The 26459-nt window shown below is 52.4% G+C and overlaps 1 protein-coding gene across 3 annotated transcripts; it reads left to right on the forward strand.

Moving 5' to 3' along the window:
- The first annotated feature begins 3484 nt into the window (after nt 1-3484).
- MOV10 (Mov10 RNA helicase) lies at nt 3485-26133 on the forward strand. Of its 3 annotated transcripts, none has more exons than XM_062191976.1 (21): nt 3485-3575; nt 3794-3995; nt 14939-15142; nt 15350-15585; nt 15712-15970; nt 17958-18092; nt 18952-19114; nt 20069-20229; nt 20479-20655; nt 20772-20919; nt 21289-21447; nt 21688-21791; nt 21890-21987; nt 22085-22301; nt 23591-23708; nt 23863-24054; nt 24243-24317; nt 25023-25148; nt 25230-25318; nt 25593-25714; nt 25801-26133. In XM_062191976.1, the coding sequence occupies exons 2-21, from the start codon at nt 3859-3861 to the stop codon at nt 25890-25892; spliced, it is 3012 nt and encodes a 1003-aa protein (XP_062047960.1). In that variant the 5' UTR covers nt 3485-3575; nt 3794-3858; the 3' UTR covers nt 25893-26133. The 3 variants fall into 3 exon arrangements, with proteins under 3 accessions (XP_062047960.1, XP_062047959.1, XP_062047961.1); XM_062191975.1 differs by lacking the exon at nt 3485-3575 and adding an exon at nt 3621-3675; XM_062191977.1 differs by lacking the exon at nt 3485-3575 and adding an exon at nt 3621-3675 and having other exon boundaries at nt 25830-26133.
- Nucleotides 26134-26459: the final 326 nt, after the last annotated feature.

Below are 26459 nucleotides of genomic sequence, written 5' to 3' on the forward strand. Positions count from 1 at the left end.
ATCTTCCACTGCTTTCCCAGGCCATAGCAGAGAGCTGGATCAGAAGTGGATCAGCCAGGAATGGAACCAGCGCCCATATGGGATGCCGGCACTGCAAGCGGCAGTTTTACCCGCTAACCACAGTGCCAGGCCCCAAAAACATGATTTCCTGATTGATTTCCTTAGCCAGGCAGACTTTTATATTTTAAGCTTACTTATGGCTATCTAATAAAGCCCTTGGTTACTTTTATAAATGGGAGGCAGTCAGCCTTCCTTGCCAGGTTTTGCAGACAGCGGGACTTTTTGCCCTCCCTTAACAGAATAGTTGCTTGTGTTATGTGCATTTCATCACATGGTGCTGAAGTCAGCCTGTGTATGCTAGGGCAAAGGTTTCCCAGCCAGATGGAAAGGTGTTCTCTATGGGGCCTTACTCCTGCATTTGGTTTGAAATGACACTGCTGAAAACTGTTTCATCTGGACCTCAGTGGTTGTCTCCGTGTTGGTTGCCTCATTCCAGTGCCTATTCTCTTTTATAATTCAGAATTCCGAGGATGGATGCATCTAGGTTTGAGATTCTTGGCAAACCTCAGCATTTTATCTCCAAACTCAAAATACTGATAGCTATGTATACAAAGGTCTTCAAAAAGTCTGTGGAAAATATGTATTACCAAAAACTGCGCTTGGATTTCAAAATTGTGTAAGTCAAAACGAATTTTAATTCTATTTTCCACAGATTTTGGGTACCTCCATATTTATGAATATAGAATTTATATGGAACTACCAAGCAAGCCAGCTATTTGTGATCACCTTCTAGTTGTTGGGTTCCTTACTGTATGAAAAAGGAAAGGAAGGCTGGTAAATGTAGAACAAAACTGGATGGTCCTATAGAGTAAGTTAAAGTCTTTGAACAGAGAATAGGTAGGTATACAAAAACCAATCTCATACCTGTTCAAATCCAAGGTGTTCTGTTCAGTACAAATATAAGGATATACAGTTAATTCTCTTTCAGGGTAGTAACGTTCTCTAAAGTCCTTATGAGCACTGAATGGATCAGTGCTGTCACTCATGCCCGAGGAAAGTTGATCAGGAATTTTCTCTGGAAAGCATTCTTGTGTGTAGAACACCAGAGCACACTTGACCATTACAGTTGGGGATCATTTTAAGCAGTGAAATCACCAGCAAAAAGCATAAAGATGCAAAAAAAAAAAGGCACTAAGAGTAATCACAGAAAGTGAACTTCTTTGAATATGAGGGCTAGAACAAGAGCATTGCAGTGCGCCACCTCAGCTGGGAACATGCACATTGGGCAACTCAAATGTTTCATCACTTAGTGCATGTCCATCAGGGACCACAGAAGCACTGCAAATATTGATTTGGGGATTACAGATAAATTTTAGTAAGTGAATTTGCAAATACAGAATCTGCAAACTACAGATTAACTGTACCAGCTGCAGCCTCTCCTGTGATCTGGTAGAATGACCAATTTCAGTATTTTGGTTTAGTGCCATTTGTTGTCTCAGGGAGTACATAAAACTAGAGAACACTCCTGCCTGATTATAGAAGCCAAGTAATGAGTAAGGAGACTATAGCAAATATAAGACAATAAAAAAGCTCAGCAAAGTAGTTATCTTGGGAGATTATAGGTAGGTTTATTCCAGTAATGCTATTAGCCAAATTTAACTTCTGCTTTCAGTGCTCTTAGGACCCATACTACAATCAGCCTTATGAAATCAGATTTTTTTTTTTTTAAGATTTCTTTTTCTTTCTTTCTTTTCTTTTCTTTTTTTTTTTTTTTTTTTTTTTTTCCAGAGGCAGAGTTAGAAAGGTCTTCCATCCACTGGTTCACTCCCCATGTGTGTGCTTGTGACCGCTGGAGTTGTGCCAGGGGGAAGCCGGGAGCCAGGAACTCCATCCAGGTTTACCACAAGGGTACAGGAGCCCAAGCACTTGGGCCATCCTTAGCTGCTTTCCCAGGTGCATCAGCAGGGAGCAGGATTGGAAATAGAGCAACCAAGACTGCTATATGGGATGCTGGCATTACAGGGGGCAGCTTAACCCCCTATGCCACAACGGCTGTAGCCTGAGCCCCTGAAATCAGATTGTTGTAAGTACAAATAGATTTAAGGCAGCCTTGTTTCAAGGAAGTGAGACCTCAAATGTGAAAGTTGGGAGGACCATCCAAGACTTCTAGAACAGAACAGAACCTATGAAAGTAAAAATTACGTTGCCCTGTGAAGTAGCTTTTCTAGTCTAGATGAAACTGGTCTAGAGAAGTCACATTGTAGCCAGAGCCACATGGCATGGCATTTTCAGGTTTTTACTATACTACAGCTGTTTATGTGTTTTGCAGCCATGAGGAGATATCGGTTTCACTAGAGAAGGGGGGCAGGGTATATGTTCAGGAATAATGGGAACATGGATTTGCAATCCAAATGCTGTGGTATAGTGGATGGTACATTTTTGGAACTGTAAGTGAAAGAATTTTGGAGGAACTCCTCCTCTCTGGAACCTCATCGAGTAACTGGGGGAGGAAAGTGGTAAAATACTTTGGCTACAGTCCCCATTTCTCCCTCTGCCTGGGATGATCAATTTCTAGGACATCAGGTTTCCTTGTGCTCTGTTTTCCTGGAGCTTTGGGTCCCACTGTTCTCTCCTGACCAGTTGGTCGGTGGCAGGGAAGGCAGGAGGGAGTAGCCCAGCTGGAGCGCCCTAGGTGCTGGCCATCCCGCCCACCAGCTGAGAAGGGTGTGTGGCCACCTATGGGGATGTGCTTCGGAGAACACTTAGCTGTGATCTACTTGGAACTCTGGTAGATTCGACCTAAACATTTTAAAAATACTACCCATCTTTGTCCCATTCTAGAGTGTTTTTGTTTTTTCCTTCTGAAGAACAAACATGCAAAACCCTGGTTCTGTTTGTTTTTGTGGTAGCCCCACCCCCTTGGGGTTTCTTTGGAAGCCTGCAGGTCTCTTCCTGGTGCTGATGCTGTGGCTGTTAACCATTTACTGCCTAACCTAGCAGTCCCTTGCTCTCAAGAAGCTAGTATTTTGATGACTGGGACAACTCGCTTATTAACAGTAAAAGAGCACTGCATAATTGGAGTGCAATTAAGTGCCCAAATATGTAGCTGAAGGCTAGGTCTCCGCAGCCTTTCCACAATAAAGAAGCCTGTGCGCGGGAGAAAAGTAACCACTCTGCAGACTGGGTCCTGGCGGGGGCCCCTCGTCCCTCCCTCCCACACGTACACACCTCTATCTCCGAGACACTTAGTTCTTTCTCCCAAACTTCTTGACTCTTGCCTTCCTCCTTCCGTCTGAAAGGAAAATGGGGGAGGGGGCGTGCAGCCCGCTTTCGTCCAGGGTTTCTGTCCTTGGCAGTCTGGGGGAGGTGCTGGACGAGCTGCCCCAGTCTGGCTACAGCTGACCCAGGCCCCAGTCCCGCCCTTTGCTCCCCAGCTTTCCAATAAGCCCCGAGGCTCCGCAGGGTGGGCGTGGGAGTCGCCTTGGCTGTGGCGCGGAGGTCCTCGGGCGGTTCAGGGGGCCCCAGGCGGTAGCCACGTTTTTATACTGGCTGGAGGCCAGGGGAGGGAGCTCAGGGTAAGGGGAGGGCCCTGAGGGAGGGGTCAGACTCCTTAGGAAAGAGTTAATGCGAAGAGGGGGGAGGGGATAGGACGAAGAGACCGAAGGGAAGGCTCAGGTAGGAAAAGAGCGGTGGAGGGAAGCCTGGTGGGAAGAAGGGAGCCTGCGGACTCTGGGGTCCGAGTGGGGGGCGCTTCCCTCCGCTGCATCCTCACCCCAGGGCCGCCAACTTCCAGCCTCGGCCGCGACTTTCAGTTTCATTTCCACGGACCCTCCTGCTTGGGCCGCAGCCACCGCCGCGATGCCCAGCAAGTTCAGCTGCAGGCAGCTCCGGGAGACGGGCCAATCCTTCGAGAGTTTCCTGGTCGTTCGGGGACTGGACATGGAGACAGATCGCGAGCGGCTGCGGACCATTTATAACCGCGACTTCAAGATCAGGTACGAGCCGGCCCACCTCCAGCTCCGGAGCGCGGGCCCAGCTAGCCGCCACGACCCCCGCGTCGGGACCACCCTTCCCGCCCCGGGGCTCGGAGGGACGCAGCTCCCCCAGCGGCTTGGGCCCGTCCTGGGGCGGCGCAGACCTCCCCTCCGCCGCCGTGCCCACGCCCCGCCAGCGCCTCCCGCAGTCCGCCCGAGCTGCCCGCGCCAGGGGGCCCCTTGCCGCCTCTCCGCAGAGAGCCTCCCAGGCTGTTGACCCCAGCCTGGGAGTGGGGTCTGTGCCCACGCACCGCTCGCGGGGGGCTGGGGGGCAGCTCTTGCAGTGGGGGAAGGGAGCCTCCAGAGAGGGGCCCAGGCATCTCAGGAGCGCGGGCAAGGAGCTGCCTGCTGGGGGCCGCTAGCTCTGGCGCAGGCTGCATGGAGACCCCGGCCCCCTTGTTGTAGGGCTGCTGCTTTAAGTGTCCGCTGTCTGGGAGAGCTGAGGAGGCCCAGTGTAGGCGAGGAGAATCTAGGGGCGCTCTAGAAAGAAGCGAAGGGCACAAACTGCGTATGTAGCAACCGTCCATTAGCACCTGTGGCTTCTCCATGGAGACCCAGGGCCAGGGACAGCTTCCTGGAGGCCCCTTTCCCCCTGTGGCTGAACGCTGTTTGGTCTCCTGTTGTCTTTACCACTGAAGTGCAAATCAGAGAGACTTATATCAAACCACAGACTTATATCAAACCGCAGATTTGTGCTTCAAAATTACCTCCATCAACAGGCTGCTGCCACCGGCAAGAAACCAAGCAACAGTTTAATAGGGATAAATGTGAAGACGTGTGTGCAGATAAATGCGGGGTGGTGGGAACTGGGGCTGGATCACAGGTCTCCTGCACAAGGTCTTGGGTGTCCTCACACCAAAAGGCCAGGGCTGGCTGCTAAGGTGAACGCAGGTGGAGTGAATGGATGGGCAGTTCCTGGTGGGAGAAGGAGGTGGTGACTTTCCCGGTTGACCACCAGATTCTATCTTGAATGTTCTGGGTCATGGGTGTCACATTGTGAGAGGCACATCGACTGGCTTGAGCCACCATCTGAAGAAGATTCAAAGTTGATGACCTGTTTTGTGCCCCTACACCATGGGGACAATAAAGATGAAAATTGCGCACACCCAGGGGAGAGTGTATGCAAAATACTGTACTTGGTAAAACACAAGGATTGTAATAAGAAAGATGCTGGTGGGAAGTACAGAGAGAGCACTTAGTGTTGGAGCACGTCCTGTCAGTGCTCCATGTACACACACTCACCGCTCAGTGTCCACAGAGCACAGCATAGCTCTGAACACATCAGCCACTGTTGTTGAAAAAGTTATTCTGATCTTGTTAAAACGGTAAGGAGGACTTTATTGAATATTGTTGTAATAGGACTGCTTCATTTAGAGGAGGGAGCTCGAACTCAACTCAGTACAGCAAAGATACCCGAGGACTTCTAGCCGATATTCTAATATAGAATATTAATAAGAGGAAGCATCCTCTTGCTAATCACTGAGCTAGACAGGCCTAAGACTAAAGGGTATAGGGAGCCAAGGGCAAGGCCTTACGAAAAAGAGAGCTCAGAGGAGCCTGGCTGAAGTTTAGTCAAGGAGTCTTTGTCACTTCTGAACCAAGGTACACAGCGTGTTTCAGTGCTGGAGAGAACCTGTCCATTTTGGATTGCATACAGAAAACCATGTATGCTATCCATTACCGGTGAATTAGGTATTCTCAAAAGTAGTTTTTACTGTATGCGCTTGTGTTTTTATACAAAAAAGAAAAAAAATGCCAGTCCCCTGTAATTATGAGGAATGTGATGGAGAAAGTGATGTTGACCTTGGCCTTGAAGGAGAGAACATTTTTTAGTATGTGGGGGAGGAGGAAAAGCCTCTGTGTGGGCTTCATATTCTGTCAACGAATCTGAGACATGTTTGACTTGAAAAATGAGAGAGGACAAGGTGGTTATCACTGAATAAGACTCATGGTGTCTCTCCAGCAGGCAGAAGTAGGTTCTGTTGTCATGCCACTCCCACCAGGTGGAGGAGACTGGCTTGGGGCCACCTTTGCCATGCAGCCTTTCAAACCAGGCAAACCAGGCTGCAGTGCTGTGAAATCTGTCCTCATCCTCCTCTTGGGAATTAGTTGCTTCTTGCTCTGGGCTCCTGGTAGCTCATGCTTCATACCTTGAGAATAGCCTCGTTACAACCACATTTCACTCTGCCTCTCATCACAGCCATCCCCACCAAATCCCCTGCCTTCAGTCATGTTTGCGTCTGCCCTGTGTGTAGTAGATGCCTAATGAGTGCTTACAGAATCTAATGCAACTGCTGTGAGTTGACAGACCAGAGGATGCACTGTAGATAGCTGGGAATGTGAGAAAATTCCTACCCTGGAAAAGAGGGGTCCCTTCCAACTGGGTTATTTTATGATGTTATGAGATGCTCTCTGCCTTTCCTCATCTCTCTTCATTTGGCAAATGTATTTACTAAGGCTGTACTGTGTGCCTCTGCCTTGGTTCCTGCCTCCAAAAAGTAGATTCTGGGAGAGAGTGGCAAATGTGTAGACAAAAATGAAAATACAGTGCTACAGGTGCTAGTGTGGTATTTGAATAACGAGTTCCAGTGTGGCTCTGCCCCTTAGTGTTTTCATTTGACTTTGAATGGTTACCTAAACGCTCTATTTCCCCAATTGTAATATGTATGGGGCTGGTGTTAGGTTGAGGCATCGCCTGCAGCACAGGCATTCCATAGCCGCCATACCCTATTGGCTTGCAAATTTGAGTCCCCTGGCTGTTCTGCTTCTGGTCTGGCTTCCTGCCACTATGCCTGGGAAAGCAGCAGAAGATGGCCCAAGTACTCGAGGCCCCACCACTCAGATGAGAGACCTGGGTTGAGTTCTTGGCTCCTGGCTTTGGTCTGGTCCAGCCCTGGCTGTTGCAGGCATTTGGTTAGTGAACCAGCAAATGGAAGATCTTTTTGTCTGTTTGTCTTTCTCTCTGTGTTTTTCAAAGAAATAAGGGGTTTTTAGTTTATTTGTTTGTTTTTGTTTTTTAAGTAGGAGACTGGCGCGGGCATTGGCATAGTGGTGAAGATGCCGCTTGAGATGCCTGCATCCCCATATCAGAGTGCTTGCCTTGAGTCCTGGCTCCTCTGCTTCCTGCAGGTGCTCACCTTGGGAAGTAGCAGATGGCAGCTCATATGGGTCCCTGCTACCCACACGGAAGACAGATTGAGTTCCAAGCTCCCAGCCCCGGCTGCTGTGGGCATTTGAGGAATGAGCCAGCAAATAGAAGACCTTCCTCTGTCTGTCTCTTTCTGCCTTTCAAACAAAATGAAAATAAATGAATACACAGTTCTTTAGACAGTAGGAAACTGACATAATCAGGGCTGTAAAGACGTCACGCTGGCTACTGATGTGGGGAGTGGCTTGGTGGCAGAGACTTTTATCCCCAGTAACAAATTCATTTGACTTTGGTCCCTAAGATATACAGGTTTCACAAAACAATATTTACCTTTGAAACAATACATACATAGTCTTACTCTCTGCTCTCTCTCTCTCTTTTGTTTTTTTTTTTTTTCCTATTTCAGTTTCATAAAAATCCTGGTATTGATCCATTAGTGAGGGGAGCAGCTCAGCTCGTAAACCATGGAACTATACTTCCTTTTTTTTTTAAAGATTTATTTATTTATTTATTTAAAAGTTCAGAGTTACAGAGAGAGAGGTCTTTCATCTGCTGGTTCACTCACCAGATGGCCTCAATGGCTGGAGCTGTGCCGATCCTAAGCCAAGAGCTAGGAGCTTCTTCCCGGTCTCCCATGTGGGTGTAGAGGCCCAAGGACCTGGACCATCTTCTCTTGCTTTCCCAGGCCATAGCAGAGAGCTGGATCAGAAGTGGAGCAGCCGGGACTTGAACCGGTGCCTATGTGGGATGCCAGCACTGCAGGCGGTGGGTTTATCCACTACACCACAGCACCAGACCCTATTTATTTTTTTTGAAAGGCCATCTGCTACTGCTTTTCCCAGGCCATCAGCAGGGAGCTGAATCAGAAGTGGAGCAGCTGGGACATGAACCAGTGCCCATTTAGAAAGCCGCTACTGCGAGCAGTGCCCCCTGTAAAGTAACATTCTAGTTTTGGCCTTTTCTGAACAAGATCTAAAACCATAAATTATCATTCACCCAACAAACAACAGGGGCCAGACAGTGCAGTGCTGACTAAGCTGCGAAAGTCTGCAGAGGATCACATAACAGAAGTAGATAGGAGCGGCTGAGGTACCATCCAGGAGAGGTTGACCAGGGGGCCCGGGTCGGGTGGGGAGTTGCACCTCTCTTTCTTCTCTGAAAGGGGGTGCTAATAGTTACTCCCTCGGGGCTTGGCGCTGTGGCACAGCAGATTAAACCATCCTTTGGGACACTTGCATCCTCTATCAAATGAGTATTAGAGTCCCAGCTGCTCTGCTTCCAATCCAGCTCCCTTCTAAAGCTCCTGGGAAGCAACAGATGATGACTGAGTTATTTGAGTTCCTGCCATGCACATAGGAGCCCAGGTGGGGTTCTTGGCTCCTGACTTCATCCTGGCCCAATCCCAGCTCTTGCAGCCATATGAGGAATAAACCAGTAGATGGAAGATTCTATGTGTGTGCGTGGGGTGGGGGGAAGATCTGCCTTTCAAATAAACAAACTTTTCTTTAAAAATATTTACTATCCCAAAGGGTGGTTGTGAGGATTAAAATGAGATAATGCATTTAGGTACTTACACTTATTATTGAGCGTATAATAAGTGCTCAATACGTTTTCAGTGTTTGTTGGTAATGTCACTGTATTTGCATTATCGTTACTATGGAGGACGTGAATGTGCCATATTAAAAAGTTAGATCTAACGCTGGAGACCGTGGAGTCATAAACTGAGGGGATATGATGGGATCTTGCTGATTTCAGGGATGGACCGGGGAGGGATGTGAAGGCAAGGAGAACAGTCAAAAATTAGCAAAGGATGTGATGAGGCAGCTTACAGAAAAAATACAAGTGACTGCTAAACAGAAGGAAAGCACTCCTCGACTGTGTTAGTGATCAGAAATCGTACAGGGGCTGGCGCTGTGGCGTAGTGGGTAAAGAATCCACTTACAATGCCAATATCCAACCTGGTGCCAGTTTGAGAGATCTCCCATCCACTGGTTCACCTTCCCAGATGGTCGCGCCAGCCAAGACTGAGCCAGGAGCTTCTTCTAACTCTCCCATGTGGGTGGCAGGGGTCCAAGCATGGAGCTGAACCGGAAGTGGAGCAGCTGAGGACTCAAACCAGCACCCATATGGGATGCTGGCACTGCAGGTCGGGGGCTTTACCCTCTGTGCCACAGTACTGGCCCTAGTTTGAGACTTTTGAATAAAGCTGCCCTGAACATCTGGTCTATATAAGTCATTTGGGGCATGTATTCTCACTCCTTTGGTAAATACACCTAGGGATGGAATTGCTGGGTTATACGTTAGGTCTATGTTTAGTTTTATGAGAAACCATCAGACCTCTTTTCAAAGTGATTGTGCCATTTCATGTGTACACGAGTTCTGGTTGTTCCATATGCTCGTCAGTGTTTGGTCAGCCTTTAGCATTTGAGCCAGCTGAGTGAATGTTATGCATTTTTTTTTAATGACAGCATAATATTCCATGGTATGAGTGCTGCCCGTTTATTTTAGCCATTACTCTGTGGATGGGATTATGTGTTGTTTCGGATTCTTGGCCACTGTGAATGACTGCAGTGAGCTTCCTTGCATTTCTGTCCTTAGGTGTTGGTGCATTGCTTGCCATGGGATGCATTCCCAGGAGTGGGATTACTGGGTCTTCAAGGATAGCTATATTTTACATGTCAGTAATGCTATACTGGCAGTGTTTGAGAGTTCACTTTTCAGCACCCATACCAGCGACACGTTAGGATTATTTTTCATTTTGGCGGTCTCTTTAGAGAATAAAATGATATCTCATTTTTACTTTAATTTGCATTTGTCTGTGTTTAGAGCAGTTTTTTCATACTCTGGGTCATCTGGATTTGTTCCTTAAATTGAATGTACAATTTTTACATTGAGTTGTTGGTCTTTTCTTGTCATTTCTAAGAAAATTTAAATAAAAATTAACCCTTTGCCTATTGCCCACAAGTATTTTTCTGGTTGATCTGTTGAATATGCTTATGTTACATTTTGCCCTACGAAAATCAAAACATGTTTGTATGTTTTTTTAAGCTTCAGAGTTCCACTCTTAGAAAGTTTTCTCTAGAAATCTAGGTGACTAGATGTGTAATACAAAGTTTGGTGCTTTTTCTCAACAAGAATGTAAGAAGTCTGTGATTTTTATTTATTTATTTATTTGAAAGTCAGAATTACACAGAGAGAGAAGGAGAGGCAGAGAGAGAGAGAGGTCCTCCGTCCAGTGGTTCACTCCCCAGATGGCCGCAACGGCCAGAGCTGCGCCTATCCAAAGCCAGGAGACAGGATCTTCTTCCAGGTCTCCCACGTGGGTGCAGGGGCCCAAACACTTGGGCCATCTTCTACTGCTTTCCCAGGCCATAGCAGAGAGCTGGATTGGAAGTGGAGCAGCCAGGACTAGAACCGGCACCCACATGGAATGCTGACGCTTCAGGCCAGGGTGTTAACCCGCTTCACCACAGTGCCGGCCCCAGAAGTCTGTGATTTTTAAAAAATGCTCATTTATTTATTGCTGTAAGATGATCGTAGACCAGGACTAGATTAGATGAATTTGGGTAGTTGTAACAGACATAGAGAGTAATTTGAGATGCACTTAGGAAGTAGTGTCCACAGAAGAAGTCATCAAACTTGGAAAGATGAGTTCTGCCTGCCCCTGTGCCCTTGAAAGTTTCTAAAAATAGGAAGTTTTACATTAAAATTTTGGCTTTTGTCTTGTCTTAAAAGGCAAGAGATCTGGAGGCCGGTGCCGTGGCTCACTTGGTTAATCCTCCGCTTGCGGTGCCGGCATCCCATATGGGTGCCAGTTCTAGTCCCGGTTGCTCCTCTTCCAGGCCAGCTCTCTGCTGTGGCCCCGGGAGGGCAGTGGAGGATGGCCCAAGTGCTTGGGCCCTGCACCTGCATGGGATCGGCGCAGCGCCGGCCGTGGTGGCCATTTGGGGAGTGAACCAATGGAGGGAAGACCTCTCTTTCTCTCTCTTTCTCTCTCTGTCTCTCTCACTGTCTGTAACTCTACCTGTCAAATAAAAAAAGAGAAAAGAAAAAGGTGAAAGATCAGGCCATCTTGGACCTATGTTCCCTGTTGGCAACATTTGTCTGGAGAGGAGCAAGCCTTTTTAAAACAATATTTTAAAATTTATTTATTTTGGGGGCAGCACTGTTGCTTAGCAGGTAAAGCCACCTTCTGCAGTGCTGGCATCTATGTGGACACCAGTCCAAGTCCCTGCTGCTCCACTTCCCATCCAGCTCTCTGTTAATGCGCCTGGGAAAGCAGTAGAAAATGGCCCAAGTGCTTGGGCCCCTGCACCCATGTGGGAGACCCCGATGAAGCTTCTGGCTCCTGGCTTCCAGTCCGCCCAGCTCTGGCATTTGTGGCCCTGGAGAGTAAACCAGTGAAACCAGTGGATGAAAGATTCTCTCTCTCTCTGCCTTTCAAATAAATCTTTAAAAAATTTTTTTTTCCATTTTCTTTGAAAGATGGTAAGATAGAGATCTCCTATCCACTGGCTCACTCCCCCAAATGCCAGCAGAAGCTGGGGCTGAGCCAGGCCCAAGCCAGGAGCCCAGAACTCAATCCACGTCTCTCAGCGGGGTGGCAGAGATCCACGTACTGCTGCCTCCCACGGTGCATGTTAGCAAGAAACTGGAATCATTTGGAGTGGAACTGGTGTTCAAATCCAGTCATTCTGATATGGGATACAGGCATCCCAAGCACCATTGTAACCACTAGGCAAAATGTGGCATGCACACCCTAAGTTCTGGTGGTTTTTATTTTAAGTCCCTACAAAGCCCCCTTTCCTTCTGCACAGTCTTCTTACAGAAGCATTATACAGGAACATGTAGGTCATTCTTTTTGTTTGTTTGTTTGACAGGCAGAGTGGACAGTGAGAGAGAGAGACAGAGAGAAAGGTCTTCCTTTGCCGTTGGTTCACCCTCCAATGGCCGTCGAGGCAGGCGCACCACGCTGATCTGAAGCCAGGAGCCAGGTACTTCTCCTGGTCTCCCATGGGGTGCAGGGCCCAAGCACTTGGGCCATCCTCCACTGCACTCCCAGGCCACAGCAGAGAGCTGGCCTGGAAGAGGGGCAACCAGGACAGAATCCAGTGCCCCGACTGGGACTAGAACCCCGTGTGCCGGCACCGCAGGCAGAGGATTAGCCTATTGAGCTGCGGCGCCGGCCTATAGGTCATTCTTAAACTACCGACCATCAGGGATGGCGTCTAAGCAGCTGTTAGAGACAGTACAGGTGTCTAGAGACCAAGGGACATCAGGAAGTACATGGAAAATGGAATTTGAAGTTTATTTTGGTGCAAAAGACTTTGAAATGCACGCAGTGTTGTTTATACTACGTATTTCCAGGGACGTTTTTGGAGAGCTGTGGAACCGGTGGAACCCGGCTTCTGTGGGCATGGATTTTGTGCCTTAGTATCTGCCAAGGGCCCTGATGTCCTCTTTTCTTTCATTACTGGAGCCCTCAACAGTGCTGGATGCTGATGCTGAGACTCTCCTGGTTCTCGCCTTCAGGGTTTCTTTGTTTTCCCTTTTCCCTGGGTTGTCCTGGCCGCAGCCGTTGCTCGCTGCGCCTGGGGGATCCCAGCACATTTCCTTGGTTGTTCCTACTGCTGAGGACTCGCTGATTTAGGCTCTACTATTAGCCTTGATTCTGACCTGAGTTCTCAGCTTCTGATTCCAGGAGCCAGCGTTGCCTCTGCACGACAAGAACCTCGAGGGCGGCGTGCCCACACCGGAAAGTCATGGTTCTCCTCCTCCTGTCTTTACCTCCTTTCTCAAGGATAGTCCCAAAACCAAGCCATTGGTTCAGGTGTCTAGACTCATTCCTCTTCCAGCCTCTATTCCCCCTTCCTGTCCATCTTGTCACCAGCATCTGCTGATTTTACATCTCGATATTGTCAGACCTGGCCCCTCCTCTTCTGTCCCTCCCACTGCCTTGTTCAGGCCTTTGTTAACTGGTCCGTTGCCATGGCCTTCTTCTAACTGGTCTCCCTGCCTACAGTCTTGCCTCCAGCAAATCCATCCTCCAATCCTGATGCCAGAGTGATCTGAAATGCAAATATGATCTTGCCACTCCCCTGCTTAAAACCCACCAACTGCAGTGGTTCTGTAACCACAGGGTAGCCTCTGACGTGGGCGGAAAGTAAGTCGTTATTCCTCCTCCTCCTCCTCCTCCTATTAGTACAACTATTACTACTAATACAAGTACTAATGACGGCAGCTAACATTGACTCCGCATTTTTTATCATGCTTTCAAATGATTTGTGATCTCTTCAGAAGAAATCATAGGCCATTCAAAGTTTTCTGAATAGCTCCACGCTCATTTGCTTGGGGTGAGGGAGAGGGGCAGAGTTACAGGCAGGCGGCACTGGGGAAATGTCCCTAACCATAAATGATCAGATTCCCTCCTGAGTGACCATGCTGATTTAGCCTTAAAAGGTCACTAGGGATTGCCATAGTCCTCATGAGCGAAGATTTGCTTGCATTCCCTATGAAACCTCAAGGGGAGGGGGGTGTCAGATGTCCAGATCGTAAATGTGTCCACGACGTCTGTCACCTGTGGGGCTGTCCTCAGGCCGCCAGAAAGAGAAAGACTGCTGGCACTCAGGTTCAAGTCCAGGTTTCTTGGCCTGCAGTGCAGAACTGCATGATTGGGTCCCTGCCCAGCTCTGCTGCCTCCTGCCGCTCCCTTTCCTGCCCTTTCACACTAGTAAAACCAAGCTGTCTGTGATACTAATCATCACTCCCCCTTACTGAGGCCTCCTATGTGCCAAGCACTGGGCTGTCATTAACCCAGGGTCAGCCTCGCAGCAGCCCTACAAGGTAAGTCTTGCTGTCCCCATCCCGTGGCGGAGAAGGTGAGGCTCTTAGCGCAGACTCTGAGCTGACCCAGCCAGAGCGGTCAACCGAGTGGCCCCAGGCACCCCTCCCAGCGCAGTGCTCCCTGTGCCTGGGCCCCCTGCACCCTGGTGGAATGTCTGTGTGCTCCTCCAGGCGCAGCCTGGCTCTCTGGCGTCTTTGAAGCCCAGCATCTAGCGCAGTGTCTGGCACATAACAGGCCTCTGTAAGTGTTTGTTGAGTTGACTGAGCTGAATTCCAGGAGCTGGACCTGGAGGTCGTTGTCCTGACGCGTTTTCCCTGTCTTCACCTTCTCTAGGCACAAAGCCAGGCTATTTGATCTCTGGAGAAGGACCCCTTCCCTTCCTGCTTGGGTTCCACCTGCACCCTTTGACTTCCGGCGGAAACTGCTGTCTGATCCGCCACCTTGCCCACACTCTGGACACCTGTGCTCTCTCTCGCCCCTCCCCTCTGCACCTCCAGGCTGGACCCGCAGCTGCCCTCTGCTCTCTCTCGCCCCTCTCCTCTGCACCTCGGCTCTCTCCCCTGGGTGGTTTGCTTTTTATTTTTTTTTTTCCTGTCCCAAATAGTTTTCCAAAAACAGAAAAAAGTCTGCATTTCTTTCTTTCTCTTCCCTGAGTCCTCCCAGTGTGCAGCCCAAGAGTGGGCTTTTCTCAGAATTGCACAGTCCACAACCCACTGTTTACACCAATTCTGTTTTGCCTTCGGAAGTCCCTTCGCCCTTCCCTGGAAAAAAATCCCTAGGACTCCCAGCCCGGGTGTCTGTCTCTGGGCCCGGCGTGTCCAGCACAGTGACCCTCACAGCCCTCCCCCACTGCTGCCCAGCGCCCCATGGCCCTGCCTTCCCTCACTTCCCAGTCTCCTCTGCTTCTGGCAGCTTTGGGACCCCCGCCCCTGGCTTCTCCTCCATGCTGTATGGAATGAAGATTGCAAATCTGGCCTACGTCACCAAGACTCGGGTCAGGTTCTTCAAACTCGACCGCTGGGCCGACGTGCGGGTCCCAGAAAAGAGGAGAATGAAGCCAGGGTCAGAGATCAGCAAATACCACAAGTCCCTGCTCGCCAGGATCTTTTATGACAGGTGTGTGGGGAGGAGGAGGGGAAGGCGGTGGAGGAGGGGGTGGGGGGGGAGGAGTGGGTTGGGGGGAGGCGCTGGCTGGCCGGGGAAAGAGTGGGTCCTCTCAACGTGCTTCCAGGGATGGGGGAGGGGCAGGTTTCCCCAGGGCTCGCCTGGTCCAGCCCCTCCCACCCCAGCACCCACTCCCGCCTTGACTCCTGCTCTCCCCAGGGATGAGTATCTTCACGGGAAACATGGGGTGGATGTGGAAGTCCAGGGGCCCCATGAAGCCCGAGATGGACAACTCCTTATCCGCCTGGATTTGAACCGCAAGGAGGTGCTGACCCTGAGGCTTCGGAATGGAGGGCCCAAACCCATCACCCTCACTCACCTCTTCCCACTCTGCCGGACTCCCCAGTTTGCCTTCTACATGGGTGACCAGGAGCTGCCCTGCCCCCTGGGCCCTGGTAAGTGGAAAGGTGCTGGTGTTTGGTTGCTGGCGCTGTCCAGTGGGCTCCTCGCACCTTGGGGGTGGGGCTGTCCTAGCACAGAGCCGCCCCAGCCCCTTCACTTACTCAACCATTCTCATCCAGGTGAATGCTATGAGCTCCACGTCCACTGTAAGACCAGCTTTGTGGGCTACTTCCCGGCCACGGTGCTCTGGGAGCTGCTGGGGCCTGGAGAGGCGGGCTCGGAAGGAGCTGGCACTTTCTACATTGCCCGCTTCTTGGCTGCCGTGGCCCACAGCCCCCTGGCTGCCCAGCTGAAGCCCACAGCTCCCTTCCAGCGGACCCGGATCACTGCAAACCCCGTGGTGACCACTCGAATAGAGGAAGGAGAGAGACCTGACCGGTAACTGCCCCCCACCCCAGCCCAGGCTGGGCTGTGTGTGCCCCAACCACGGTGTGGGCCTTTGGAAACCAGACCCTTGTTTCCTGACTGCGGCTTGTTCACAGCTCTGGGTCTGAGAGAGCCTTTCTAAAGAGGGAGCACTTTGCAGGCCAGCAGCAGAGCTGAGGGCAGTGAAAAGTTTTCACGCATTTTCCCTGGGTTACGGATTGTCAGGCAGCCCACTGCAGACATCTCTCTCTCTCTTCTCTCTCTCTCTCTCTCTCTCAAAAGATTTATTTATCTTGAAAGGCAGAGAGAGAGAGAGACAGAGAAAGAGATCTTCCATCCACTGGTTCATTACCCACATGGCCACAATGGCCAGGGCCAGACCAAAGCCAGGAGCCGGACACTCCATCCAGGTCTCCCATGTGGGTGACAGGGACCCAAGTAGTTAGGCCATCTTCTACTGCTTTCCCAGGCATATTAGCAGGGAGCTGGGTTGGAAGTGGAGCAGCTGGGGCTTGAACTGGCATACTCTCCCATAGAGGATTCTGGTATTGCAAGCAGTGGCTCAACCTGCAGGACCATCACGATAAGTGCAGACATCAGCACTGTTAGTTTTAGGACAGTGCATTTCCGCAGAGAGCCCCAGGCCTTGCTGTCACCCTCCTGTCCTGTCTCCCGAGCTTTAAGGAAGCACTCAGCTCTTTTCTGTCTTTATACATGGCCTTCACTGGACAGTTGGTATGTGTGCAGTCAGAACATGTGTAGGCATCCTTGGACATAGCCAGAGGTTCACAAACTTTGGAGTTGTGAACACAGATTATGAAATGGGACCTTCTCGAGTTCCACAGTTGTGCTTTTTTCTTTCTTTCTTTTTTTTAAGGTATTTTTATTTATTTGAAAGGCAGAGCAACAGAGAAAGAAAGATTTTCTGGAGACCAGCACTGTGGCACAGCGGGTTAAAGCCCAGGCCTGCAACACCGGCATCCCATATGTGCACTGGTTTGAGTCCTGGCTACTCCACTTCCAATCAAGCTCCCTGTAAATGAGCCTGGGAAAGCAGCAGAGGATGTAACTGTCTTTCAAATAAATGAATCTTTAAGTAAAAAAGAGGAAGAGAATTTCCATTCACAAGTTCACTCCTCAAATGCCAGCCAGGGCTGGGCCAGGCTAAAGCCAGGAGCCAAGAACTCCATCCTGGTCTCCCATGTGAGTGGCAGGGACCCAGGTGTTTGGGTCACCTTTGTCTGCCTTCTCAGGAATGTTAGCAGGAGGCTGGAATGGAAGCAGAGCAGCCAGGACTCGAACCAGCACACTGCTATGGGATGCCCGCACTGAGAGTAGCAGCTTAACTTGCTGGGCCACAACTCCAGCCCCAGCTAGGCTCTTTTTGTTAAATATAAACACAGATTTACAAAGAAAAAAAATATGGAAGGCCACACACCAAAAAGTTAGCATTAGTTATCCCTCGATAGTAAGCATGTCAGCATGTCATTTATTATTTATTACCTACTGTCTGATCTTCTGTAATGAACATGTGTTATTTGTATAACTTCCCCAAGATGGGAGTGGTCCAGGCTTGCAGTGAGCAGCCCCGTGTGTCAGTAAGCTGTGCTGCTGACTCCTTGTAGTGGGGACAGTGCAGTACATGGGCTTCACCCTGCTCCAGGGAGGCACATTTGCAGATGGCGATTTCTGATAGCCTTTTTTTAAAAATCTTTTCTTTGAGAGACACAGAGAAGATCTCCCATGTACTTGTTCACTCCCCACATGTCTGCAACAGCCAGAGCTAGGCCAGGCCAAAGCTAGGAGCCTGGGTGACCCTAAGTACTTGAGCCATCACCTGCATCCTCCAGGGTATGCATTAGCTGGGAGCTGGAAAGCAGAGCAGAGCTGGGATTCAAACCAAGGACTCTTATATGGGATATGGGCATCTTAGGCAGCCGCTTAACCCGCTGCCCCACATGTCTGCCCCTGTATGGCTTTTCTCCCCCTACTCCTGCAGAGCTAAGGGCTACGACCTGGAGCTGAGTATGGCACTGGGGACGTATTACCCACCACCTCGCCTCAGGCACCTGCTCCCCATCCTTCTTCAGGGAACAAGTGTCTTCACTGCCCCAAAGGAGGTCGCTGAGATCAAGTAAGTACCACCCCTCTGCTCCCCACACTCCCACCCCTACCTCCTCCCCTTTGCTCTGCAGCCTGTGTCCTCACTCTCCCAGGCTCCATTCCTTCATCTCCTTGCTGAACTATTGAAGGCGAACCAGTCATATGAGGGCCTTGCCCACACTAGTGGGAAACAGTGTAGAGATCTTCCTTCCACTGGTTCACTCCCCTAATGGCCACAACGGCCAGGGTTGGGCCAGACTGAAGCCAGGAGCCTGGAAATCTATCCGGGTCTCCTACATTGGTGGCTGGGGCCCCAGTACTTGGGCCGTCTTCTGTTACTTTTCAGGCGCATTAGCAGGGAGCTGGATTGGAAGTGGAGAGGTTGGGTCTCAAACCAGTGCTCATGTGGAATGGCTGTGTTGCAGGTGGCAGTTTTTAACACGCTGTGCCATCATGCTGGCTCCACAATCTCTTGAATTTTTAAAAAACGTTTATCTTATTGCTATGAAGAACGAAAGAAACGCTACACTAAAACTAAAGCAGGGTAAGGGGATGGGCTGGTGCTGTTTCACAGAGAGCAGCTGGTCCTGGCCTCCCTGAGGAGAGAGATGAGGGTGTGAGGCACACCTTGGGGGATCTGGGGCCAGAAGACCACAGTGCAAATGCTGAGTCAGGGCGGGGCGGGGTATTGGAGGAAGTGGGAGTCGGGGCTCCAGGCTCCAAGGCTGCTAACCCCATCCGGCTCCTTGCCCTTCCAGTCTTCCCCACTTCCCAGTGCTTCTGTTCTTCCAGGGATTCACATGGGAGTGGCGGATGCTCCTGGGCAAAGGGCTTGCCTGATCCGTCCAATCTTGCCCCTTCCCGTCCCCCCTCCCCACCCTCACTGCCAGGGCCCAGCTGGAGACCTCCCTGAAGTGGAGGAACTATGAGATGAAGCTCCGGCTGCTGCTGCACCTGGAGGAGCTGCAGATGGAGCACGACATCCGGCACTATGACCTGGAGTCGGTACCCATGACCTGGGACCCAGTGGACCAGAACCCCAGGCTGCTCACGCTGCAGGTCGGGGCTCAGATCGGTGGGGGGGGGGGGGGCTCAAGGCAGCCAGCCCCCCAGTCTGCGAGAGCCCACTGTTGCTGACAGCAAGGCAAACAGGAACACAGAGAGAGATGAGTGGCACCTGCTGTACGGGTTCAGCAGCCTGGACTGCCTGGTCCCAGAAAGAAGCGGCAGAACAGACAGGGATGTTAGTCCAGATTTTGCTACCTCCAGCTGTGTGACCTAGAGCAAGCCCCTCACATTTTCTGAACCCTAGTTTCCTTACCTGAAAGAGCACCCAGAGCTGGGCCGATCCAAAGCCAGGAGACAGGAGCTTCTTCCAGGTCTCCCATATGGGTGCAGGGACCCAAGGGCTTGGGCCATCTTCCACTGCTTTCCCAGGCCATAGCAGAGAGCCGGATCGGAAGTGGAGCAACTGGGACTTGAACCCATGCCCATATGGGATGCTAAGACTGTAGGCAGCGGCAGCTTTACCCGCTGCACCACAGTGCCAGCTCCTGAACTGGATATTTCATAGAGCCCTTGCTAGCTCTCAGACTTTTGAGAGTGTCATGTAAGCCCAGAATCACCCATGAAGAAGGACTTCTGCACACCAATGCAGATGGGAAGGGAGTGAGGAGGACCAGAGAGGATTGCCGAAGGCAGAGAATTTTGAATAAGATTTTCAAGGCAGAGTAGGAAATGAGGTGGCCAAGCGGATGGGCTGGGAAGCCAGCAGCCGGCTCCTGAAATCAGGCTCCCAGATTGTGGATTCCTGGGCCCAGCACTGTTGAGCAGCTTGCGATTTCTCTTTTTCTCCTTCCTCTGGCTCTTGCCTTGTGTGGTGGGCGAGGAAAGCAGGGTGCTGGGATGGCCCAGGGCACCCCGCCTTGGGTTAGAAGGCTAGAGCCTCCACCACTGCCCATCAGACAGCTGGAGAGCCCTGAGACAGAAGCTTGCTGCATTTCACACCTGCAGGTTCCTGGGGTGACCGAGAGCCGCCCTTCAGTGCTGCGAGGTGATCACCTGTTTGCCCTGTTGTCCTCTGAGACCCAGCAGGAGGACCCTGTCACCTATAAGGGCTTTGTGCACAAGGTGGAGTTAGACCGGGTCAAGTTGAGCTTTTCCACGAGGTGGGTGCTGGGGACAAAACAGCTTCTGGGCATCCCTCCGAGGCCAGCAAGCAGAGGGTGCTTCTCCCTGAGAAGGCCCAGACAGGAGGGTTTTCCCTGGGGGACCCTGGGATCCTCAGCAGCTTGCCTTCCTAGAGAGCATTGCCTGGAGGGAAGGGGGGAGGGGTGCACAGCATCCTGCCTGGCCTTTTATTGCTTCCTGGCCACCCACCCACTACAGCTCTTCCCCTCCTCTCTCCCTGCCCAAAGCCTCCTGAGCCGCTTTGTGGATGGGCTGACCTTCAAGGTGAACTTCACCTTCAACCGCCAGCCCCTGCGGGTCCAGCACCGTGCCCTGGAGCTGACGGGGCGCTGGCTGCTGTGGCCCATGCTCTTCCCTGTGGCCTCCCGTGGGGTTCCGCTGCTGCCTTCAGATGTGAAGCTCAAGTGAGACTAGGGCGAGGGGGCGCTATGCCTACTTGGAGTGGGGGCAGGTGTAGGGGGTGGAATCAGGGACACTGGATGACTTCAAGTTCACGTTCCTGTTCCTGTGCCTCTGCCAGGCTGTTTGACCGAAGTCTGGAGTCCAATCCAGAGCAGCTACAGGCCATGAAGCACATTGTTAGGGGCACCACCCGGCCAGCCCCCTACATCATCTTTGGGCCTCCGGGCACTGGCAAGACCGTCACCTTGGTGGAAGCCATTAAGCAGGTGGGGCCAGGGCATAGACCTGGGGCCTGCACTTCGACTCCCCTAGTGCCAGCCAATTTTTCCCAGATTCTGATTTCCTGCTTCTGAGCAGCTGTCAGTGGGGGAGGCAGGAGGTCAGGGTCACCTTGACTGTTGAGCACTATTGTATGGGTTGGGCACTGCACAGCTCTGAGAGTCACCACTCATATCTCGGTCACCATATTATGTTTATGGCAGCAACTGTCCAGCATTAAAAGTGCTGTTTGGACTAGCAGGGATCGGGGGATCAGACATGCCTTTTGGGCTGTGACCTGCCTCGGCCGTGGGAGGCAGATGCTGCACTGCCCCGGCCTGAGTCATAGCTTCCCACACCACTTACGTGTACCTCAGGTGGTGAAGCACCTGCCCGAAGCCCACATCCTGGCCTGCGCTCCGTCCAACTCCGGGGCCGACCTGCTGTGCCAGCGGCTCCGGGCCCACCTGCCCAGCTCCATCTACCGCCTCCTGGCACCCAGCAGAGATATCCGCATGGTACCCGAGGACATCAAGGTGCCTGAGGGCTAAAGGATGGGGTGGGCCAGCTCGCAGGGCAGACATCAGGACTGGGAAACCAGGAGAGTTGGATTCGCATTTTTGCTGTGTTATCTTGGGTGGATCAGGACCCCTCTCTGAGTCCCTGTTTTCTTGTCTGTCAAGTGAGGCATAAAACTGTCTAGGGGGCCAGAGCCAGAGTGAGGGTGCGAGTAGGCAGAGCCAAGCTGATGGCTCTGGGCTCTTTGCAATCTGCAGCCCTGCTGTAACTGGGACGCCAAGAAGGGGGAGTATGTGTTTCCTGCCAAGAAGAAGCTGCAGGAGTACCGGGTCTTAATTACCACGCTCATCACTGCCAGCAGGTGGGGAGCATGTGTCTGAACTCTAGGTGTGAATGAAGGGCCGACAGGCTGGGGAGGAGAGCAGGCCCCTGGCGTGACCCTGGCCTGACGCCTCCCAGGTTGGTCTCAGCCCAGTTTCCTGTCGATCACTTCACACACATCTTCATCGATGAAGCCGGCCACTGCATGGAGCCCGAGAGTCTGGTGGCCATAGCAGGTGAGGGCTCAGGGTGGGCTGCAGGAGTGCCGCCCTGGCTGGGGCTGGGGCCACCCCCACTACCTTGCTGTCCTCCCACGCCACTCTTGCCTGCCAGGGCTGATGGAAGTCAAGGAAACAGGCGATCCAGGAGGGCAGCTGGTGTTGGCAGGAGATCCCCGTCAGCTGGGGCCTGTGCTGCGGTCCCCACTGACCCAGAAGCATGGGCTGGGGTACTCCCTGCTGGAGCGCCTGCTCACCTACAACGCCCTGTACAAGAAAGGCCCTGATGGCTACGACCCCCAGTTCATAACCAAGCTTCTGCGCAACTACAGGTATTGCCTTCTGCACCCTCGGCCCCTCTGCCCCCATCCTCATGTCCTGCCTGTAGCCCCTGCTGGAGGCCGGAGTCTGCAGTCCTGTCACTCCAAGGCTGCGTGCTACGCCAGGACTGTGCCTTGGAAGACACGAGGGCTGCTTTCCGGCCCCATCACTGCTATTCCTTGTCTGTGTGACTTAGCAAGTGGTCTTCACCCTGGACCAGTTGGCCTGTCTATCTTTCAGGGACTGGTTAGTGTCCAGTGCGAGTCCCAGATGTAGTAACCGGGTTATCCAAGGAGAAACAAGAAAAATGAAGGGAATGAGAGTACAGTTTTTTATAAACCTATTGTAATTCAAATTAGAGAGCTATATACTTACTTTTGTGAATGAACTCAGACATCTAAAGTGCTTACAGGTGCGTGTCTCGTGCCATGGTTGAGCCATATGGGATGCCTGCATCCCATATCAGAGGGCCTGGGTTCAAGTCCCAATTCCACTCTCCATCCCAGCTTCATGGTAATGTGTACCCTGAGAGGAAGCAGATGACCACTCAAGTGCTTAAGTCCCCAACACCCATGTGAGTGGGAGACCCAGATGGAGTTCCTGGCTGTTGTGGATATTTGGGGGGTAAACTAACAGAAAGGAGATACCTCTTCTCTCTCTGTGTTTTTAAGGATTTATTTGTTTATTTGAATGACAGAGCTAGAGAAAGAGAAATCTTCTGTCTGCTGGTTCACTCCTCAGATAACTGCAGCACCCAGGGCTGGGCCAGGTTGAAGCCAGGAGCCTGGAACAACATCCAAGTCTCTCAACCTGAGTGGCAGGGGCTCAAATACTTGGGTCATCTTCTGCTGCTTTCTCAGGTGCATTAGCATGGAGTTGGATTGGAAGTGGAGCAGCTGGGGGCTCAAATTGGTGCTCATAGGTGTAGTATCAGGTGGTGGATCAACCTACTGTACCACAATACTACCTGCCTCCTCTTCAAGTAAATCAAATTAGAAAAAGGTTTTTTTTTCAATGCTTAGGGAAGTTCTGGGCTGTAACTAAGAACTCAGTAAATGTTAGCTATTGTGTCATTAACTCTCATTCTCTGTTTTGGAAGGTTTGGTTTTCTTAATTTTGTCCAGGAAACCCCTGGATTCGATGCTGGCTCTGCTTTCTGTGGTGTGCCGGGGCTGGCAGCAGGCGTCCGGCGGGACTGTGTCCTGTTGTCCGGGAAGCATGTAGAGCAGGGTCCTCAAGGTGGGGGGGAGGAGTGATCCCACCCTCGGCTGTGCTCTTCCTTCCCCCTCCTGCCTCCCAGGTCCCACCCCACCATCCTGGAAATTCCCAACCGGCTGTATTATGATGGGGAGCTGAAGGCCTGTGCGGACATTGTGGACCGAGAGCGCTTCTGCCGCTGGGAGGGTCTGCCCCGGCAGGTGAGGCTGCCACCCCTGGCAGGAGGCGGCTCTGGGGGCAGACTATGGCTCCCCCGCTTTGCCACCTTGGCCTGGGACCCCTGACTTCATAGCAGGGTTTGGGGGAGGGGAGGGCAGGCTGCCTGGCTGAGGGTCTCCCCTGACCACACCCCAGGGCTTTCCCATCATCTTTCATGGCGTCATGGGCAAGGATGAACGTGAGGGCAACAGCCCGTCCTTCTTCAACCCTGAAGAGGCCGCCACAGTGACTTCCTACCTGAAGCTGCTCCTGGCCCCCTCCTCCAAGAAGGGCAAAGCTCGCCTGAGCCCCCGCAGCGTGGGCGTCATCTCCCCATACCGGAAGCAGGTCAGGCCCTCCTTGGTTTCCGGCCAGGGCCCCCCTGCTGCTGGCTCCTCCTCGACCAGGTCTGAATGCAGAGGTGCCAGGAGCTCAAGCCTCTACTGCCCGCTGGGCCCCCCGGCCCCCTGCCTGGCGCTTGTCTTGTGCACAGGGGTTAACAGAAGGAGAGCAAAGCACCTGTTCCCTCCTTGCAGGTGGAAAAGATCCGGTACTGCATCACCAAACTTGACAGGGAACTTCGGGGACTGGATGACATCAAGGACTTGAAGGTGACACGCGCTGTTGCACGTTCCCTCCCTGCCTTCCGTGTACTCCGCACCTCGCCCCTGCCCTGCTGCTCCCGTCCGGCCCACGTCCCTGCCCCCCATGGCCTTGAGATGGAACTGGGTTCACCCCATGCCTCTCACTCTGAGATTCCAACTTGCAGGTGTGGGGCGGGATCGGGGTCACCCAGGACAGGCCTCTGTCCCCAGGGTGAAGTCTGAGCTCCAGCCTGCCCAGCCCACCCTCAGTAGCCCGCCTTCCCTTAGACAGCAGCTCTAAACTCTGGCTGCAGGCAACAATCACCTGGAGAGCCGGGGCCCCGCCCAGCCAATTCTCACAGCTATCTGAGGGCACAGTCAGGCATTGGTATTTTTTTATAGCTCCTCAGGTGATCCTACACCAGTTAGTGGCCTCTCCCTTGAATTCTGAGCAGGACCCAGGTTTGGATCTTCCAAAGGCATTCACTCCGAGTCAGTGATTATCTTTAGTAATGTTGGTTGCTCCGGGATCTTGTGGTCTCTGCACTGCAGTTGGCTGAGAACCCCTTCTGGGCCCACCCCCTCCCCTGTGGCTTCCTCCTTCAGGTTTCAGCTTCCACAGCCTCCTGTCCTCTTTCCTGGGTGCCCTCCTCCCCCATCTTAGCAGTTGCCAGGAACTCAAGCTCCCTGGCAAGGCACCTGGTCTCAGGCCCTGCCTCTCCTCTCCTGCAGGTGGGCTCTGTGGAAGAATTCCAAGGTCAAGAACGCAGCGTCATCCTCATCTCCACTGTGCGAAGCAGCCAGAGCTTTGTGCAGCTGGACCTGGACTTTAATCTGGGTTTCCTTAAGAACCCCAAGGTTTGAGGGCTGGGGGGTGGCAGGACCCTTTCCCTCCTGGGCGCTCTTCCCTCCTGTGACGCCACCCCTTCTTCCTTCCAGAGGTTCAACGTGGCTGTGACCCGGGCTAAGGCCTTGCTCATCATAGTGGGCAACCCCCTTCTCCTGGGCCATGACCCCGACTGGAAAGCGTGAGCATTCTCACCCCCCTACCCCTCTGGGAGGCCACAGCCCCCAGCCCGGGACAGGTGAACCTCATTAAGCAGCTGCTTAGGGTTCAGCTAGTCCTCAGAGCTGTTCATCTTCACAGCAACCCCCTACCCCCAGTTATATTTGCAAGTTAACTGCCATGTCAAGGTTAAGCGACCCTTGGATGTGGCAGGAGCGAGGTCGGGCCTCCAGCCACTGCCAGCCCTCCTCAGCCAGGCTGCCCGGCCTGGGTGCAAACATCCCTGTACCCCACAGATTCCTGGAGTTCTGTAAAGAAAACGGGGGGTATACCGGGTGCCCCTTTCCTGCCAAACTGGACCTGCAGCAGGGACAGAACTTACTCCAAGGTCTGAGCAAGCTCAGCCCCTCTACCTCAGGTATGGCTGGGGCCAGGGCGGGCCAGGTAGGGGACAGTGCAGGCGGAGGAGGTAAGGAAGGCAAAGCACACCACCTCTCATTCTAGGGCCTCATGGTCACGACTGTCTCCCCCAGGAGCGGGAGAGCCAAGGCGGCCTGTCCCTGCAAGTCGAGCCAGAGTGGAGGAATGAGCTCTGAAGACATGGCAGCCTGCCTTCTCACACCAGCCAAGCCTTAACCTCCTGCCCGGCCCTGAACCAGAACCCTGCCTGAACCAGAACCCGGCCAGCTGCCCCTCCGAGGGACAGGAAGGCTGGGGGAGGGAGTTTACAACCCAAGCCCTGCCGCCCCCTCCCCTGCTGGGGAGAATGACACATCAAGCTGCTAACAATTGGGGGAAGGGGGGAGGGAGAAAAAAATCTGAAAACAAGATTTTGTTCTATGCAAAAAAGCCTCAAGAGTGTCTCTTCTGCGCCTGCCCCAGGTTCCTGGGCCCCCAGGCTGACCCTGCAGGAGAGGGTGGGACCGACACACCCTGCTTAGTGCCACACACCCCACCCCCGCCCCCACACCTCCAGAGGAGGAAACCCAGTGGGCCGGGAAGCCACCCACAGGTTTCTAAGTTTAGCCCCAGCTCCAGACCACGCCCCTGACCCGCCTCCCAGGCCCAGAGCCAGGTATGACCTCATCCTTTGCTCTCCACCCTGCACTCCATGGTCCTGCCTTTGCAGGGGCCCAGCCTGGCAAGCCACTTGGAAAGAGAGA

This window comes from Lepus europaeus, chromosome 5 (assembly GCF_033115175.1).
Source record: "Lepus europaeus isolate LE1 chromosome 5, mLepTim1.pri, whole genome shotgun sequence".
NCBI classification, from domain to species: Eukaryota; Metazoa; Chordata; class Mammalia; order Lagomorpha; family Leporidae; genus Lepus; species Lepus europaeus.

What these genes read in the sequence shown, in the direction of transcription:
- MOV10 (XM_062191976.1), top strand. Translation starts at nt 3,859, where the DNA reads ATGCCCAGCAAGTTCAGCTGCAGGCAGCTCCGGGAGACGGGCCAATCC. An exon ending in AAGTTGAGCTTTTCCACGAG is followed by an intron (nt 20,230 to 20,478) that starts GTGGGTGCTGGG and finishes CCCTGCCCAAAG; the next exon opens with CCTCCTGAGCCGCTTTGTGG. An exon ending in TCTCCCCATACCGGAAGCAG is followed by an intron (nt 24,055 to 24,242) that starts GTCAGGCCCTCC and finishes CCCTCCTTGCAG; the next exon opens with GTGGAAAAGATCCGGTACTG.